The sequence below is a fragment of the Misgurnus anguillicaudatus genome, chromosome 5 (assembly GCF_027580225.2).
Source record: "Misgurnus anguillicaudatus chromosome 5, ASM2758022v2, whole genome shotgun sequence".
NCBI lineage: Eukaryota > Metazoa > Chordata > Actinopteri > Cypriniformes > Cobitidae > Misgurnus > Misgurnus anguillicaudatus.
In genome coordinates this window covers 28,697,639-28,713,509 of record NC_073341.2, presented here as the reverse complement: position 1 = coordinate 28,713,509, position 15,871 = coordinate 28,697,639, and the positions used below count along the sequence as shown (strand labels likewise).

At 35.4% G+C, this 15,871-nt stretch overlaps 1 protein-coding gene and 1 long non-coding RNA gene across 3 annotated transcripts; one reads left to right on the top strand and one right to left on the bottom strand.

The window, feature by feature from the left end:
- Positions 1-1,927: 1,927 nt before the first annotated feature.
- LOC141363852 (uncharacterized) lies at positions 1,928-4,565 on the top strand. Its single transcript, XR_012369440.1, has 3 exons — positions 1,928-2,270; positions 3,043-3,182; positions 4,451-4,565. It is a non-coding gene; the product is annotated as an uncharacterized lncRNA (long non-coding RNA).
- Positions 4,566-11,396: 6,831 nt separating this feature from the next.
- LOC129414194 (uncharacterized) lies at positions 11,397-15,833 on the bottom strand. Of its 2 annotated transcripts, XM_055168155.2 has the most exons (8): positions 15,665-15,832; positions 15,201-15,332; positions 14,946-15,113; positions 14,393-14,542; positions 14,157-14,294; positions 12,831-12,941; positions 12,690-12,749; positions 11,397-12,604 (listed from the first exon to the last, which is right to left on the bottom strand). In XM_055168155.2, exons 1-8 carry the CDS (start codon positions 15,735-15,737, stop codon positions 11,823-11,825), a joined length of 1,614 nt encoding a protein of 537 aa, XP_055024130.2. In that variant the 5' UTR covers positions 15,738-15,832; the 3' UTR covers positions 11,397-11,822. The 2 variants fall into 2 exon arrangements, with proteins under 2 accessions (XP_055024130.2, XP_055024131.2); XM_055168156.2 differs by lacking the exon at positions 12,690-12,749 and having other exon boundaries at positions 15,665-15,833.
- Between the last annotated feature and the right edge of the window lie 38 nt (positions 15,834-15,871).

Genomic DNA, 15,871 nt, shown 5'->3' with positions numbered 1-15,871 from the left:
ACTTAACAACCAATAAACTGACAGACCTTTTCATTACATGTTTAAATATAGAGGTTACCTAAAAGTAAAATGTATTTTTTATTTACCCCACTTTATGTGTTTTTGTTATTTGAATAAAATATGACATTTCTTGGTCTATCTCTCATCATAAAAAAAAACATTTTTGATGTTTACCTTCCTGTTTCAGTGTTAATAGTTCATGTGGGCTCAACTGCACAGACAAACAGTTTTATATAACAGAGGCATATTTGTTAAACACCTGTTTAACTATTGATACTTGGTTTTGCATCACTTGCTTCATCGTGAATATGCAGGTTCATTGCTTACTGCTACCTATATGTTGCTTATTATGACAAATGTTTGGAATGCCTTACATGAACCTTTCCATAGAAGAATTACACAGATGAATCTCTTCAGACCTTAAATTACACCAATGGCTGTTTGTTTTTAAATAACTTAATCTGATGATCTGACCAGCTTGTGATGGCACATCATCTTTAATCGTCTTCCGCTTTCTTCCAGAAAGGGTTTTGGGTTCGAGATCAGCACTATATAACACTAAGGAGGCAAATGTATTACTTAACTAACCTACAGCAATATTTATGAACACTGTAAAAAAATTCTGTAGAAATTACAGTATTACTGGCTACAACTAGCTGCCAATTACTGTAGATTTTACATGTATGTTATTTACTGTTAAATGAACATGAAACATTTTCTGTCTTTATCTTTTACAGTAAGTTACTGGCAACCAGCTGCATTTTTTTAGAGTGAAAGTATTTTGTTTGTTTGAAACAGCTAAAAGTGAAACTATGCTCTTCAGTTCTGGCTCAAGAAAGGATAGACTCTTGGACTGATTGTCTGTCAAATATAAGATCACAGTTGGATGCCGTAAAACTCGACAATCAATGAAAGAGCTTTTACAAGAGAGAAAGCAAAACATCATAATGAACAAACATCAAATCAAATATAAACAAACATACTAACATGCACCTAGACATTTTTATTAAAACTAGTTGATTCTCAATGCAAATATTGTCATGATTGTCAGTTTTCAATTATCATGATTCATAAAGACAATGTTATAAAAAAAGAAACAGAATATCTATTACAGTTAAATATCTAGAGGCAAGAACTATGACAAAATTAGCTAAACCAAGGATCAGAGAAGAACTGTTTGCTGCGATCGGGACAAATATGCTCCTCATGTCCTCAATTTTAATTGTTGGTGTTATTGTTTTAAGATTTTAAAATAAATAGGCTATGCTTGAACAACACAACAAATTTAAGGCTTCAAAAGCAAAGCTCTTTACAACATGATGACGTCAATTCATGTGGTGTAGGCCAATTTAAATAATGATTATTTATTTATTTTACTTTTGGGAGGGTCATTATGCACACAAATTCTACATTTTTGTTCTATTTTGATGACTTTATTTTGTAGATTGCAGAAGTTTTTCTTATTCAAGCCAGTTAATCAATAATCAAACAGTTTAGTTTGGAAACAGTGACTGACGGAGGCGCGTAATTTGCCTGCGTTTTTAAACCGATGCTGCCTCATAGTGGCCGAAAGTGAAAATCATCACTTGTCAACTTTCAGAAATGTTTTACGTATTTGCACTTTTGAAAAATATTATATCAAGCCTTTCAAATAAAGAAATTCATTTTAAATATATCGTCTTGAACAAATTTTCCTGAAACAGATCCTCAACAGATTGCTGTTTTATCTACTCTATTTGCAAATACACTTCTATAGGATTTGGTATAGCCTAACTTACACATTCAGCACCTATACACCAATAGACGTAAAAGAGATCGGGAGATCAAAGCTCTTCATCTTTCTGCGGTCTAATCCTAAATTAGCGTGGATATAATTTTGTTAAATTGGTAATACATTTTGATTTTAAAGAAAAATTACTTCCGTAAACTATAAGCCGTGCACTGACAGATTTAATAGGCGGGTCCAGTCATATAAACCTGGCACAGTTTTAAGAAGTGCCAGTTAAATAATCAAGCGCTACGATTCTCATCACCGATTTGTACATTTTTTTTGTTTCAGATGTATAATTGTGGTCTCTTTATTCTTTTGTTTGGATTTGTCATGGTGAAGTTTATTACCTGTTACAGTGATGGAACTTTATTGACAGATGAATGTCAAAGAATGAACGTCAATCATGACGGTATAGCAGCACAAACAACTGAATCCCCGTTCACTGTCACACCAGAGCAGAGGACCTTCACTGTCTCAGAAATAGGAAACGAGATTAACGGTAAGATTAACTTTCTTTCTTTCTTTTTTTCTTAAAATTGTGTAATACCCCATTATAAAGACATTTTAAGATGACCAGTCATATTTTCCTATGTCATGATCTGTATGTGACACTAAGTTATAATGTTAATGAGATCCCTACAGAAAAATCCAGTTAAGACCATGGTGAGCTGGTTTTAGCTGGTCTCCCAGCTTGGTTTAAGCTGGTATTGCTGGTGTAGCAAGCTGGTCTAACTGTGTTTTGGTCACTTTTTAAGATGGTCTAGCTGTTGTTTGGTCACGTTTTAAGCTGGTCTAGCTGGACTATAGCTGATCAGACTGGACGACCAGCTGACTCACCAGCTTGACCAGCTTTGTCAGGCTGGGAGGACCAGCATAAACAAGCTACTGCCACCTTAAACCAGCTACCAGTTTATGCTGGTTTTAGCTGGATTTTTCAGTAGGGATTAGCATCAAACATCATAACTTTTATTAGCTGGGTTTTTAAAAACTTCCACATGTCACTGACACAATGCTGTATCACTGGATCACTGTTGTTTAATCACAGATTTATGGTTTACATTTTTTTAATGTCTATTATGTCTGGTCTTCCCCAATCTACATCAATGGGAAGAGCTGTTTGAACAATCTGTAACAAAAGACACAAAACAAGATTATTTGAGATAACATGAAAGACAAAAGAAATGAAAACATTACAGAATAATTAAAAGTCATTAAAAGCCGTTCTGGTCACCAATTCTAAAATCTGTTATTGTTGCTCTCTTTTACCACAGTGCAGCTTTCAGGTACGGCAGGCAATACATTTATGGGTTTTATGTTGGAGGCTCGTAAGTGTGAGACCTGTCCACCTGCCGGTACTTTCAGTTTGACTGACACAAGCACCACAGTCCTCCTGTCCTGTGATGGCCAAAATGTGAGTCCTGACACTTTTTTCTAACAGGCATTACAATTATGTTAAGTCAGTGGTTCTCAAACTGACATTTTATACATTTTATAATTATCAATTCTATGTAATTAAACCTCAGAAAAACAAGGCTTCTAACCAACAGCACTAAATTGTATCATTTCATATGTTTATGATACGTTTAAAGAAATTACATTTCTTCATTTTGTGCTTTTTTTCTCAAAGTCACCCAATCTTGTTGCCTAAAACATAGCACCATTTTTAACCATGTCAGCAAACTCCAACTGTTACACACATATCAATCTAAAATAGAAATATGCTTAGATGGGGAATATGTGGATATCTATATCTGTTATATATAAACTAAAATCTAGTATAATACAGACAGAATATGCTATTAAATTCAAATAAAAGTCAAAACATTTGCACTTCTACAAATAAATTTTGTTTATTTGTAGCAGAGATGTGTGTGTGTAAAAATATAACTAATCCAAAATCAAAATGCATTAGGTTGCACCCTGCTATGATCCCAGTGAAGGAGCATGTATTAAGAAAGTGAATAGGGTTAATTTTTTTAGTTCATGTTGACTAGTATTAGTTTTAATGGAAAGTTTTTAATTTACAAAATAAGGCTTCATTCATTAACATGTAAATGCAAGCTAACAGGAATTAACCATGAGCAATATACTTTCAAAGCATTTATTAATCTTTGTTAAGGTAATATCAGTACAATTCATTGTTTGTTGGGGAAAGTGACGTGATTGTCAAGTATGGCAGTCCATATTTAAAATTTAACCCATCCCAGTGAGAAGTGAACACACACACTGCAAGTTTTCTAAATAAAGTGTTTGAAATGAAACATGTTTAAAGTCCAAACAGGACTAACATACATTTGGTTGTATCATTAATGAATTAAATCTTACAAACTGTATTAATAATGCATATTTATTTTGATTTCTTTGTGCTGCACTGGTTAAGATGACTCGCAGTACCGGATGAGGCTGTGTTATTAGTTTAAGGGGAACTTCGGATTGTTACCACTGGCTAATCAGAATCGAACATTACAGAGTGTATAGATAACAAATATTAACAGATACATTTGATTTTTTTTATTCCACTGGAATTACTAAATGTTGGAAATTATGTTAAAGGTTTTTGTATGTTATCTAACAAAGTTAACTAATGTTAATTAATGGAACCCTATGGTATATATTATTCCCCAATTTAATGAACAAACTACTAGCATCAACTCTTTACCTTGATGTTCATTTTTTCAGGGTAGAGCTGTTAGCCATGCTGATAACTTGGACAAAAGCAGCATAACAGTAAAATGGATTGTACCTGAAGCAGGAACTTTCTACTTCAGGTAACTTTTCTCTTACAAAAATAAGAAAACTGTCACAGCATCAGATTATCACAACACAGTTATCATGGCCAAGAGAATAGACAGTAGCATATTAGCAAATCAATATTAACATTTAAGAACAGAAAGATAATTATATCAGTAAAATTATTTAATTTTGTTTATTTTTATAAATTTTTGGCGGACAGCAAATCTAGAGTCAAAAATACAAGTGTACAAAGTTGGAGTAACTGTTGTGACTTACAAATTTACAATTTATGTAAAAAAGAGATAACAGAAGATAACACTTCTTGCTCACCATCAAGTCAGTTTTGTTTTGTAGTCCAATATCATTAATTACAACTCATATCATTAAACTCTCTTTCAGAGCTGTGGTCACGCAGACTTACGCTGTGTTTTGGCTAAGAAAGCCAATAATACTTACAACAACTGCACCCAAAACAACACCAACACCTAAAAACATATCTGCAAACTCCTCTACAACCATCACCTCAATCTCTGCTGCAAAGTCCACTGCCAAATCCACCACAAGCCGTGCTTTAAAAACCACTGCCAAAACCACCACAAGCCGTGCTTTAAAAACCACTGCCAAAACCACCACAAGCCGTGCTTTAAAAACCACTGCCAAAACCACCACAAGCCGTGCTTTAAAAACCACTGCCAAAACCACCACAAGCCGTGCTTTAAAAACCACTGCCAAAACCACCACAAGCCGTGTTTTAAAAACCACTGCCAAAACCACCACAAGCCGTGCTTTAAAAACCACTGCCAAAACCACCACAAGCCGTGTTTTAAAAACCACTGCCAAAACCACCACAAGCCGTGCATTAAAAAACACTGCCAAAACCATCACAAGCACTGCTTTAAACTCCACTCCCAAAACAACCGCAATCCCTGCTGCAAACTCCACTGCCAACACCACCGCAATCTCTGCTGCAAACACCTCCGCAATCTCTGCTGCAAATACCTCCGCAATCTCTGCTGTATACACTGTAGTCATCAATTTAAACCTCCATACAGTCATCAATGCAGTCATTAATTCAGAGACCCTTACATCCATTACTGCAGTCTTTAATGCAAACAACACTGCAAACATCACTACAGGCATCACTGCATACATCAATGCAGTCATTAATTCAAAGACCCTTACATCCATCACTGCATCCATTACTGCAGTCTTTAATGCAAACAACATTGCAATTTCCACTACAAACATGACTACAGGCAACACTGCATATGTCAATGTAGTCTTCAATGCAGACATCACTGCAGTCTCCACGGCAGTCATCAATACACAAACAGTATATGTTGTTATTGTTTCCTTTATTATCCATTATTGTTTTTTATAGTTCTTTGCATTTTAAATTAACTAATTTCTGTAATGTATAGTAATTGTAATTGTGTATATGCCCATTACACTTTCAGGACTTACGTTTGTTGCTGGTCTCATTTATTGTTTTTAAGAACCATAATAGTGGCACATTTAAAATATGATTTCTTTTTATTCATACTTCCTTAAAACTTATATACACATATATCAAAAAGATGCTCTATTGGGTTGAGATCTGGTGACTGTGGGGACCATTTTAGTACAGTGAACTCATCGTCATGTTCAAGAAACCAATTTGAAATGATTCGAGCTTTGTGACATGGTGTATTATCCTGCTGGAAGTAGCCATCAGAGGATGGGTACATGGTGGTCATAAAGGGATGGACATGGTCAGAAGCAATGCTCAGGTGGCATTTAAAGGATGCCCAACTGGCACTAAGAGGTCTAAAGTGTGCCAAAGAAAACATCCCCCACACCATTACACCACCAACACCAGCCTACACAGTGGTAAAAAGGCATGATGGATCCATGTTCTCATTCTGTTTACGCCAAAATCTGACTCTACCATCTGAATGTCTCAACAGAAATCAAGACTTATCAGACCAGGCAACATTTTTCCAGTCTTCAACTGTCCAATTTTGGTGAGCTCGTGCAAATTGTAGACTCTTTTTCCTATTTGTAGTGGAGATGAGTGGTACCCGGTGGGGTCTTCTGCTGTTGTAGCCCATCCACCTCAAGGTTGTGCGTGTTGTGGCTTCACAAATGCTTTGCTGCATACCTCGGTTGTAACGAGTGGTTATTTCAGTCAAAGCTGCTCTTCTATCAGCTTGAATCAGTCAGCGCATTCTCCTCTGACCTCTAGCATCAACAAAGCATTTTCGCCCACAGAACTGCCGTATACTGGATGTTTTTCCCTTTTCACACCATTCTTTGTAAACCCTAGAAATGGTAGGGCGTGAAAATCCCACTAACTGAGCAGATGAGCAGCCACAGTGTGTCTGTGTTATTATGTGGTATGCAGATTATATACAGTCTTCATTTAAGGGGCCATTCACCTTTCGTGAAAAAAAAATTATGACAAAACTTTTCTACTTCTATCCAAAGTGATAGAACTGCCAACACATGCTCTGCGCTCCCTGTTGAGCTTGCTTATCAGCGCATTTTAAAAATACAATCGTAACAAACAGGTTTGCTCACATTAAGTTAAAAGAATGTTGCTTTTGATGTGAAACAACACTGCAAAAAATTTTCTGTAGAAATTACAGTATTACTGGGTATTACTGGCAACTAGCTGGCAGTAACTTACTGTAGATTTTACATTTATGTTATTTACTGGCAACAGTTTGTTCAAAGTTAAATGAACATGAAACATTTTCAGTCTTTATCTTCTACAGTAAGTTACTGGCAACCAGCTGCATAATTACAGCTAATTTTTTACAGTGAATGTAATAAAACCATCATCCACTTTAGTTTTTAAAACCTCCAATACTAAATTAATAAAGCAGCCTGAATATGTAATATAATAACCACGTGGCATTCAATTTGTTAAGTGTTCTAGTTGCCAATCTCTTATTTTAAATTGCCTTGGTCATGCTTGGTTTGATAAACTTTTCATGTGTGTGTTTATTCGTTTGTATTTGCACATTTATCAGTCTGTACACAATTCAGATGCATGTTTAGCGCGGTTCTTCTTTAGTCATCTCTGTTATCTTGGTGCATCTTGCTTTTGGTCATTATCAGATCTGTTTTGAACTTGAACAAGTGTCTGAAGGTACAAAACATTTGTGCCATTAGTATGAAAATGAAATCTGTTCAGAACGTTCACAATGTGATATATTATACTATCTTTCTGTGTATATGATGGTTTGAAGGTTGAATTTACTGCTTTGAACATGAATCATCTAGGCTACTTTCAATTGCTTTATACGAGTTTTCTGTAAACGCTTAATCACATTTTCAATGTCAAATCTGCTTCTGTTTTTAACTGTCTGTAAACTTTATTTATGTTGGCTTTGTGCTATCATGATGGTTGGTTCTGTACAACTTTTTTATGTTAAAATGAAGTGAATAGTGTTAATAGTATTTATCAGCTTAGATGTATTAGAGCAGTGGTTCTCAAACTGGGGGGTCCTGAGATGGTGCCAGACAGTTTAATGACAAAAATACATTAATTTATCATATATTCTGTGTAATTAAACCTCAGAAAAATAAGGCTTTCCAACACTACATTGTATAATTGAACATGTTTTGTTTAATTCAAATTTTTGTTTTGTGATGTTTTATGTCATACATTTTCTTTGGGGGGGCACAAACGAATGCACCACATGCTGAAAAAAATGAGAACCACTGTATTTAGACTAAACACAGATTTATGACTTTGCACAGACTTGATAATATCAAATGCTAAACAGACAGACCTTTTACTAACATATTTAAATAAAGTAATATATTTTTTGCTACTTTTTTAAATAATTTTGTTGGTGTAAATATGAACCCATTATGTATTACATTCAAAATGACCCATTTGATCTAGTTATCATACAAACTGCTTAATGAACAACCCATTTAAATGTCGGAATAAAATGTGACATTTCCTGGTCTATCTCTCATCACAATAATAAAAAAACATTTGTTTTACTTTACCTCCCTGTTTCAGTGTTAATTTTTCACAGACCAACAGTTTTATATAACAGAGACACTGTTGTTGAAAGCGTTTTAACTTTGTAGGTATCTGTTTTTGCATAACTTGATCATAGTGAATGCAGGTATTATCTATCCATTGCCAAGTGCTGAAGACAGTGAAACTCATGACAAATTTTTGGAATTCCTTGTATGAAACTTTCCGTAGAGGATTTCTACAGAATATCTTCAGACTTTAAACAGCCATCATTCACACAGTTCACCACTCCTTCTCTCTTTGTTTTTAAAGAACTGATTTTACTTTTTATTAGTCAGACTTAAGTAATCTTAGCTATTTTTAACGTCATTAAATTCATTCTGCGAGTGTGGTATTTATTTCCTGCGCTGAGGCGATTAAACATCTCAAATATCAGGAAAAACTTTAAAATAATAGAGTAAGGCATGGACTTATGCACATATTTTCACCTGTTCCCTAACACCTGCTGCTGTTTAAAGTGCCACATAGAAAACAACAACGACAGTTGCCATATCATACATCAGTTGGAATCTTGATCTAGAAAGTCAGCTTGAACTTTTATCACGATACATGCAAACAATTACAACAATAAAAACTTTTTTCAGGCCAATAACCTCTTAATAGATAGATGAGCTGGGACCCACAGTACATGTATTAAATTAGTATGGATTTGCATACTAATGATGGTGGCGTTACAAAAAATATTTTCGTATACACATGCGGTATACACCACCTACCATATAATCATGTACTGGTAACATACTACATAACATTTTAATTGTAAAGAATAAATTTTAACTTGGGAACTTTATGCTCTGTATTTTAATAATGTTTATTATTAGCCTATTATTTCATTTTAGTTTGATGCATAATTTTTATGAAATATTTTGAATTCAAACTAAATTTAAAGGGCCACCATGGACATCCTCTTGAAGACCCATGATATATATTCAAAAGACAAGAGTAGCTTACTATCAACCTTATTTTTGACATAGTGCACATTGCCATCTTTGAGCTCTTTTTGTAGTGACACATGTGTGCGTTTTAGCTAATTAATGTTTCTTATGGAATCCAGAAAAACGTTAGTGGTTGCCAATAGCTGGTACAAATGCAGTAAATCTAAAAAAAAAAAACATTTGTTTTGACCGTATTCCACAAACCAGAGCTGAATGTGGATGTGGCGCACACGCACCCATTATCTGTATCCAGACATCTATTTAATAAAATTTTCATAAAAATAACTGCCAGCAACTAATATTTTGCTGATAAAAATATACTAATTTAGGTGGTTTATTTATACTATACATTTTTACAAAACCAATTACAGTACAAATTATATACAACATAAACTGCTTATTAATGTGGGTACTACGGACCCCCTAAAGGGACATGGAGAAAAAATTAAATAAAGTTTAGTTTCGCGTGCGCACGTGAAACTATTGCGTGTGCATGTGAAAGCAAAAGTTTTATGTGCGCACGTGAAAGTTTCACATGCACACCCGAAACTAAACTTTAAAAAAAATTCTGCACATGAAGGTTTCGCGTGAGCACATGAAAGTTTCATGTGAGCACGCAAAACTAAACTTTAGAATTTTTTTGCTCCAATGTTACCTTAGGGGCTCGGTAGTACGCACGTGTTTGTGTTATGTTTTTAATTAAAGAGCAGTTAATTTAAAACATTTTTAAATACCTAAGCTCCCTCTAGTGCACAATATTTTTCATAAAACGAAAACAAAACTGAATAAATGTAATTGGTTAATATCGTTATTATCGTTTGTTCTCGTTTTCAAATAACTATGTTGAATGAGATAGAAACTGCTGCTAGCTGTCAGGAAGGGCCCTCACGTGATGAGCTTAATCCCATAGAAACTTAATTATAAGAGTCAATACAAAATTGCCATTTAATAAATTCACACCAGGAAGACAGTTTAAAGAGATGCCTGAAATGTTAAAAGCACAAATTCTTGGTCTAGTTCTTGTATAAACACTTGACTAACTTTTCCCACAGTACTGGTATGTCTTTGTGCTCGTTGCACAATAAAGACTGGTCAACTCCGAGCAACAATACGAAATCATTTCCCGCTACATGCATTTTGCCGTGGCAGGCCACCACGCCTAAAACATTCCCACCACGCCTGCGGTTGTGGCTAAAGGGGATACAGCAAACGAAATCTTGCCAGATGAGCACTGTTTTATCATAATTCTTCACCCACACCTAACCCTAAACACATCATTTCATGAGATTTAGCCAGGACCGCGTTTTTCATCCTAATTCTACCTCCAAATCTAATTCTACATTTTCTGTGTTTGCTGTATCCCTCTAGCTACAGAAATGCTAATTTATAAATACATCTCCTAAAATATCATAATTTTCCCCAGGGGTTTAGTTTCATGCGCAAATAGCATTAAATCAAGAGAACATGATTATGTCTGTTTGGAGAAAAAATAATAAATTGAAAAGCCTAGATGAATAGTTTCACTTAAATGATAAGCCTAGCCTAAAAGTAGCCTAGCCTATTTGAGTTTCTGTTCTTTTTTGTGACGCGCTCCAAAACCGATCTAACAGAAAGTTTTAAAAAAAATGTTTTTTAAAGAAGTACGTTTTCTCCTTTTTGTGAGTGTACACAAATAAAAGTACATCATTTACAGTTTCAAATGTTGTTTTACTTTTATCTGTATGACCACAATTTAGGGTTATCTTTATGCATCAGGCCACTTTTTTACATAGTGGGTGTAGCAAATATTTACCATAATGATTTTTAATCATGTTTTTTGCATGCTCCCATTGTTTTCTACCAGACGGCAAATGAAACGAAAATCTCGCACAAATTTTTTTTTGAAAATAAGGTGGATATACTCACAAGGAAACAAATATGGAGTTGTTTGTATTTGTATTAAATCACACAAAAATACACAGATGAATCAAAACATACTTTTAAATTATGGAAAAACTAACTTAGATTTAAGTTGAATTTCAAAAATCAGTGCAACACTTTAATAATATACGTGTTTGAATGAAATGCTGTACAACTAATCTGCATCAAATCTCAAATTCATTTGCAATATAATCATACAAATCAGGGTTTGCAATCACACATAGTTGTACATGGAGTTTACTGACAGATACAAAGAACCAAACTATTCACAAATACAAAAAATATATAAAACATTTATAAACATACACTTTACAGCTGTCCTTTAAAATCTTCTTTGGAATGAGGATTCTCTTTGTACGTTTATGTACTTTACAATGCCACGAAATGTCAATACAGAGATCATATGTTTTTCTGTGAGGGTTTATTAGGACCCACAGCCCTCCCGTTCAGTCTTCTCTTCTGCAGCCACCGGCAGGATGACATGTGAGATTCTGCTCCACAATCCACTGAGTTTATCCACATCCATTTGATTAAACATTGCTGACTTGTTTGGGGTGACAAACTTTTCTTTTATCTGATCATGTACCATGTCCTCAACTGCACTTAGACTGGAATCGGTTTCTATTTTATCAACTGATAGCATCACAGTAAAAACCAGAAAAACCTTCTTATACGCTGCATTCTCATGGTCACAGTAACGATAAAATATGAGCGTAGATCCAGGAGGAAGCTCCTCGAAACGGTGGATAACGGCTGCAGATTTATTTCCATCAAATGCTTTTCTCAGAGCTGTATCAATGTCCAACTTGACCTGGTCACTGTCTTGTCCTGTTTTGGTAGTCCCATCGATTTCTAAGATTGAGCCGTTGTTAAGAGAAACGGAGTATGCTGTAGCCAAGCTTCGAGCAAGACAAGCCAATGTCCTTTCTGCCTTTAAGCCACCGGTCAGAATCAAGCTGACCGGTTCGGTGGGGTTGACTGTTTGCAAGTGACCCTGAAGATGCCTGACGCTCCTCTTCCAAAATACTGAGCGCTGACTTGGATAAAGTAGCTGTAGTGCAGCCATGTCTGCATTCAAATTTTCCTGTATGTTCGGCTGGACCACATCAGTTCTCAGCATAAATGAATGTGAAATGTAAAAGCCCAAAGCTAGAAATACTAATATCAGAGCCATCAGTAAAAGTTTCCACATGTACCATGTACACCCTGAAAAGAAGATGAATTTGTGAAATGTCAGAGCACAGATAATGAGAATTTTTTCAATTATGATGATGAGTAGAGGTCGAAATACCTTTAGAGGTGGAAGTTGGAGTTGCTCTTGATGTGAGCGGTTTCTTTAAATTCTTTAATTCTTTACAAAGAGATTTTTAGGTAAGTGACAAACTTGTAGCACATTAACATTAAACATGTTATAAAACGAATTGGGCTTTACCTGTGTTTTTGAGTTGAGGGACTTGTTTTCTTGTAGGAAGGTTATTTGTGAGCACTATGAGGTTCCTGTTAGCTTCAGCTGGTCTGTAAAAAAGGGCCGGTCTGGGGGTATCTGCAATAATAAAACCTTTGATCACATAACATCAACTATAATGTATGTAAAACTACAACATAATAATAACATCCATGAAAGCAAGCATTAGCCATCATTCACCATCTAGGTGAACTAAATACCCAATACAGTCAGGCTATGAGTAACCAATTTCTAGCAAAAAAAAAAAACATACATTTGGTTGAATGCCGTTTTTGCCAAAATAACTTGAGAGATGTGATACTCCATTATGTAAGTCACAGTGATTACATTTATGGTGTCATTTATTTATTCATTTTTATTTAATTTAAATATCTTTTAAAGGGGACATATCATGAAAATCTGACATTTTCCATGTTTAAGTGCTATATTGGGTTCCCAGTGCTTCTATCAATCAATAAAATGTGAAAAAGATCAACCCAGTAACTTAGTTTTGATAAACCGTTCACTGCAAGTATGTGAAAAAATAGGTCACAAAAAATTTGGCTGATTGGCTCCCCCTGTGATGTCAGAAAGGGATAATACAGCTGCATAATCTGCATTATCCAACCACGTCACTGCTATTTAGTACAGAGATCAGCTCATTTGCATTTAAAAGGACACACCCCAAAACGCCACATTTTTTGCTTTAAAAATGTTAACATGCTATTACAAAGTATTTATATGGTATTTTGAGCTAAAACTTGACACATGTACTCTGGGGACACCAAAGATTTATTTGAGCCTTGTGAAATGTCCCCTTTAAATTTTAATTGGCAGTCCAAGTTTTGCCTTGTTTTAGCCTGGGCTGTATTTAGACGGCTATTAGACGCCTTTTTAACTCAAAAATGCTTGCTGGGTAAGCATATTAATGTGTGTACTAACGTGCATTAAGGTGGTCGCACACCGGACGAGAAGCGTTGCGTCTAGGACAACTCTGAGGTATCGTACACTGGAAGTGCACAGCAAATAGCGCGAGCTTAGTCAGATAGCATCTACTTCAAAATGCAATATATACGTTAGCAGCAAATGTTTATCGCTAACGATTTGGGACAAATTAATGTTTAAACTATTTGAGTGGCGCGACATGGATTTGAGCAGTGTCCTGAATCACAGTGGACAGCCACCGCCGGTGTGCGTACATTCATAGAAAATAATGTGTTTTGTTTTTTAGATTCAAGGCGCGACGCAGCATTGCGCTTTGCGCTTCTCGTCCAGTGTGCGACCCCCTTTACAAAAAACAGCTAAAATACATACAATCATTTAAAGGTTTTGTTGAAGCTCTAGTTTTCTCCTGTGTGTGATCCTGATCATTTAAGTAACGTCTCCTACTTAACCCCTTTAAGTTCTCCAGGGGTTTGAGTTGAACAGGGACAGCACCCATACTGGAACGCTCTGAAAGTAATATTTAAATGTTAATATTATGTGTAACAGACATTTATTGCATGTGTTTATATTAATGTTAAAAACATGGAGATTTTGTGTGAACAAACCTATAAATGTAGTCTTTAAACTGTGATGATGTTTGGTTGGCTCAGTGTCCTCTGTCTCGTGAATGGATCTTCGGCTTCTCAAGCTCATTCCGGGTTCTAGATTCTCTTCCTGTACATCTGCAGAAAGCTTGAAACCTCTTCTGGACTCAGCTGTGGAGCCACAAAAAAACAGAAAAGAATAAAACATTATTTGTCCATTACAACTGAACATTTGGACTAACACTTAACCTAATCTCAGAGATTATATATTATTTTGCTTTTAAACACATTGAGGTGGTTTCCCGGACAGGGATTATCTTAAATCAGAACTACACCTTAGTTTAATTTGGGAATATAACTAGTTTTAACAAAAATGCCTTACTAAAAACATTACTGGTGTGCATTTTGAGGCAAAACAAAGGGCACTGATCTATTTAAAGATATGTCTGTGCAAGTTGTTTTCAGTTTGGACAGTTTTTAATTTTATTTTAATATAGGACTAGTAATCTTTGTCCAGGACACCGCCCCATTGTGAGCTTCAGGTTTAATAATATAGATTAAAACAGTATCCTACATATTAAGAATGCATTGTCCTCCTCAGCCTCCTCCTCTGAATCCATATCTGTATCTTGGTCTACATTGTCATCCATCTCCACATCTGCTTGGTCTCCATCACCTCTGTCATTTCCATTCTCTGCCATCTCTGATTCTTTTTGGCGCTTTGGGGACTTAACAGGGGGTTCTGTATTGAATAATAAAAAAACACAACAAAACTAAATGTTTTAACCCTTAAACTAAACGTAAACGACATCATCTTTCATTTACATACCTTCATCTTCGTCCTCTGCCAGGCTATTGACCTCTTTGGACCCATTGACGGCTCGTGATGGCGCATCATCTTTATTCGCCTTCCGTTTCCTTCCTAAAAGGGGTTTGTGTTTAGGATCGGCTAAACTAAAAACTAAAAAGGAAAATGTATTAAAGAATTACCTAACATACAGCAATATTTCTGTGATAATGAAAGTATTTTATTCGCAGAGACAGCTAAAGTGAAACTTCATTTTGACTCGTGGTGGGCTACTAAATGAGATATTCACAAATACAAATGTTTAAAAATACAAATATTTTTATGTGTAAATGTTATATTAATATGTTTACTGTAATGATTTAAAGGATCCAACTATGTTGTTTAGCTCGTGTGCTCGGGCTAATCAGTAAGTTTCCGTTCAGACAGTCGTTCAGCTAACGTTAGCCCGTCAAAAAAGGTATAAAGTTATTTTTGCATGAACAAACCTGCTGGGGATGATAGTCTGTTGCTTCGCCTTCTAACTTGAGATTCATTCTCTTTGGAATCACCCGAATCCATTTGTTTGATTTTAAATCATGCCACTTCTTTACAAACTTTTTTTACAGTTTCGCTGCTACTAAAACCGGAAAACGGAACTTTGGCGACGGGTTCGGTCGGTGACATTTAAGTGGAACACTTGTTACCCGGAAGTA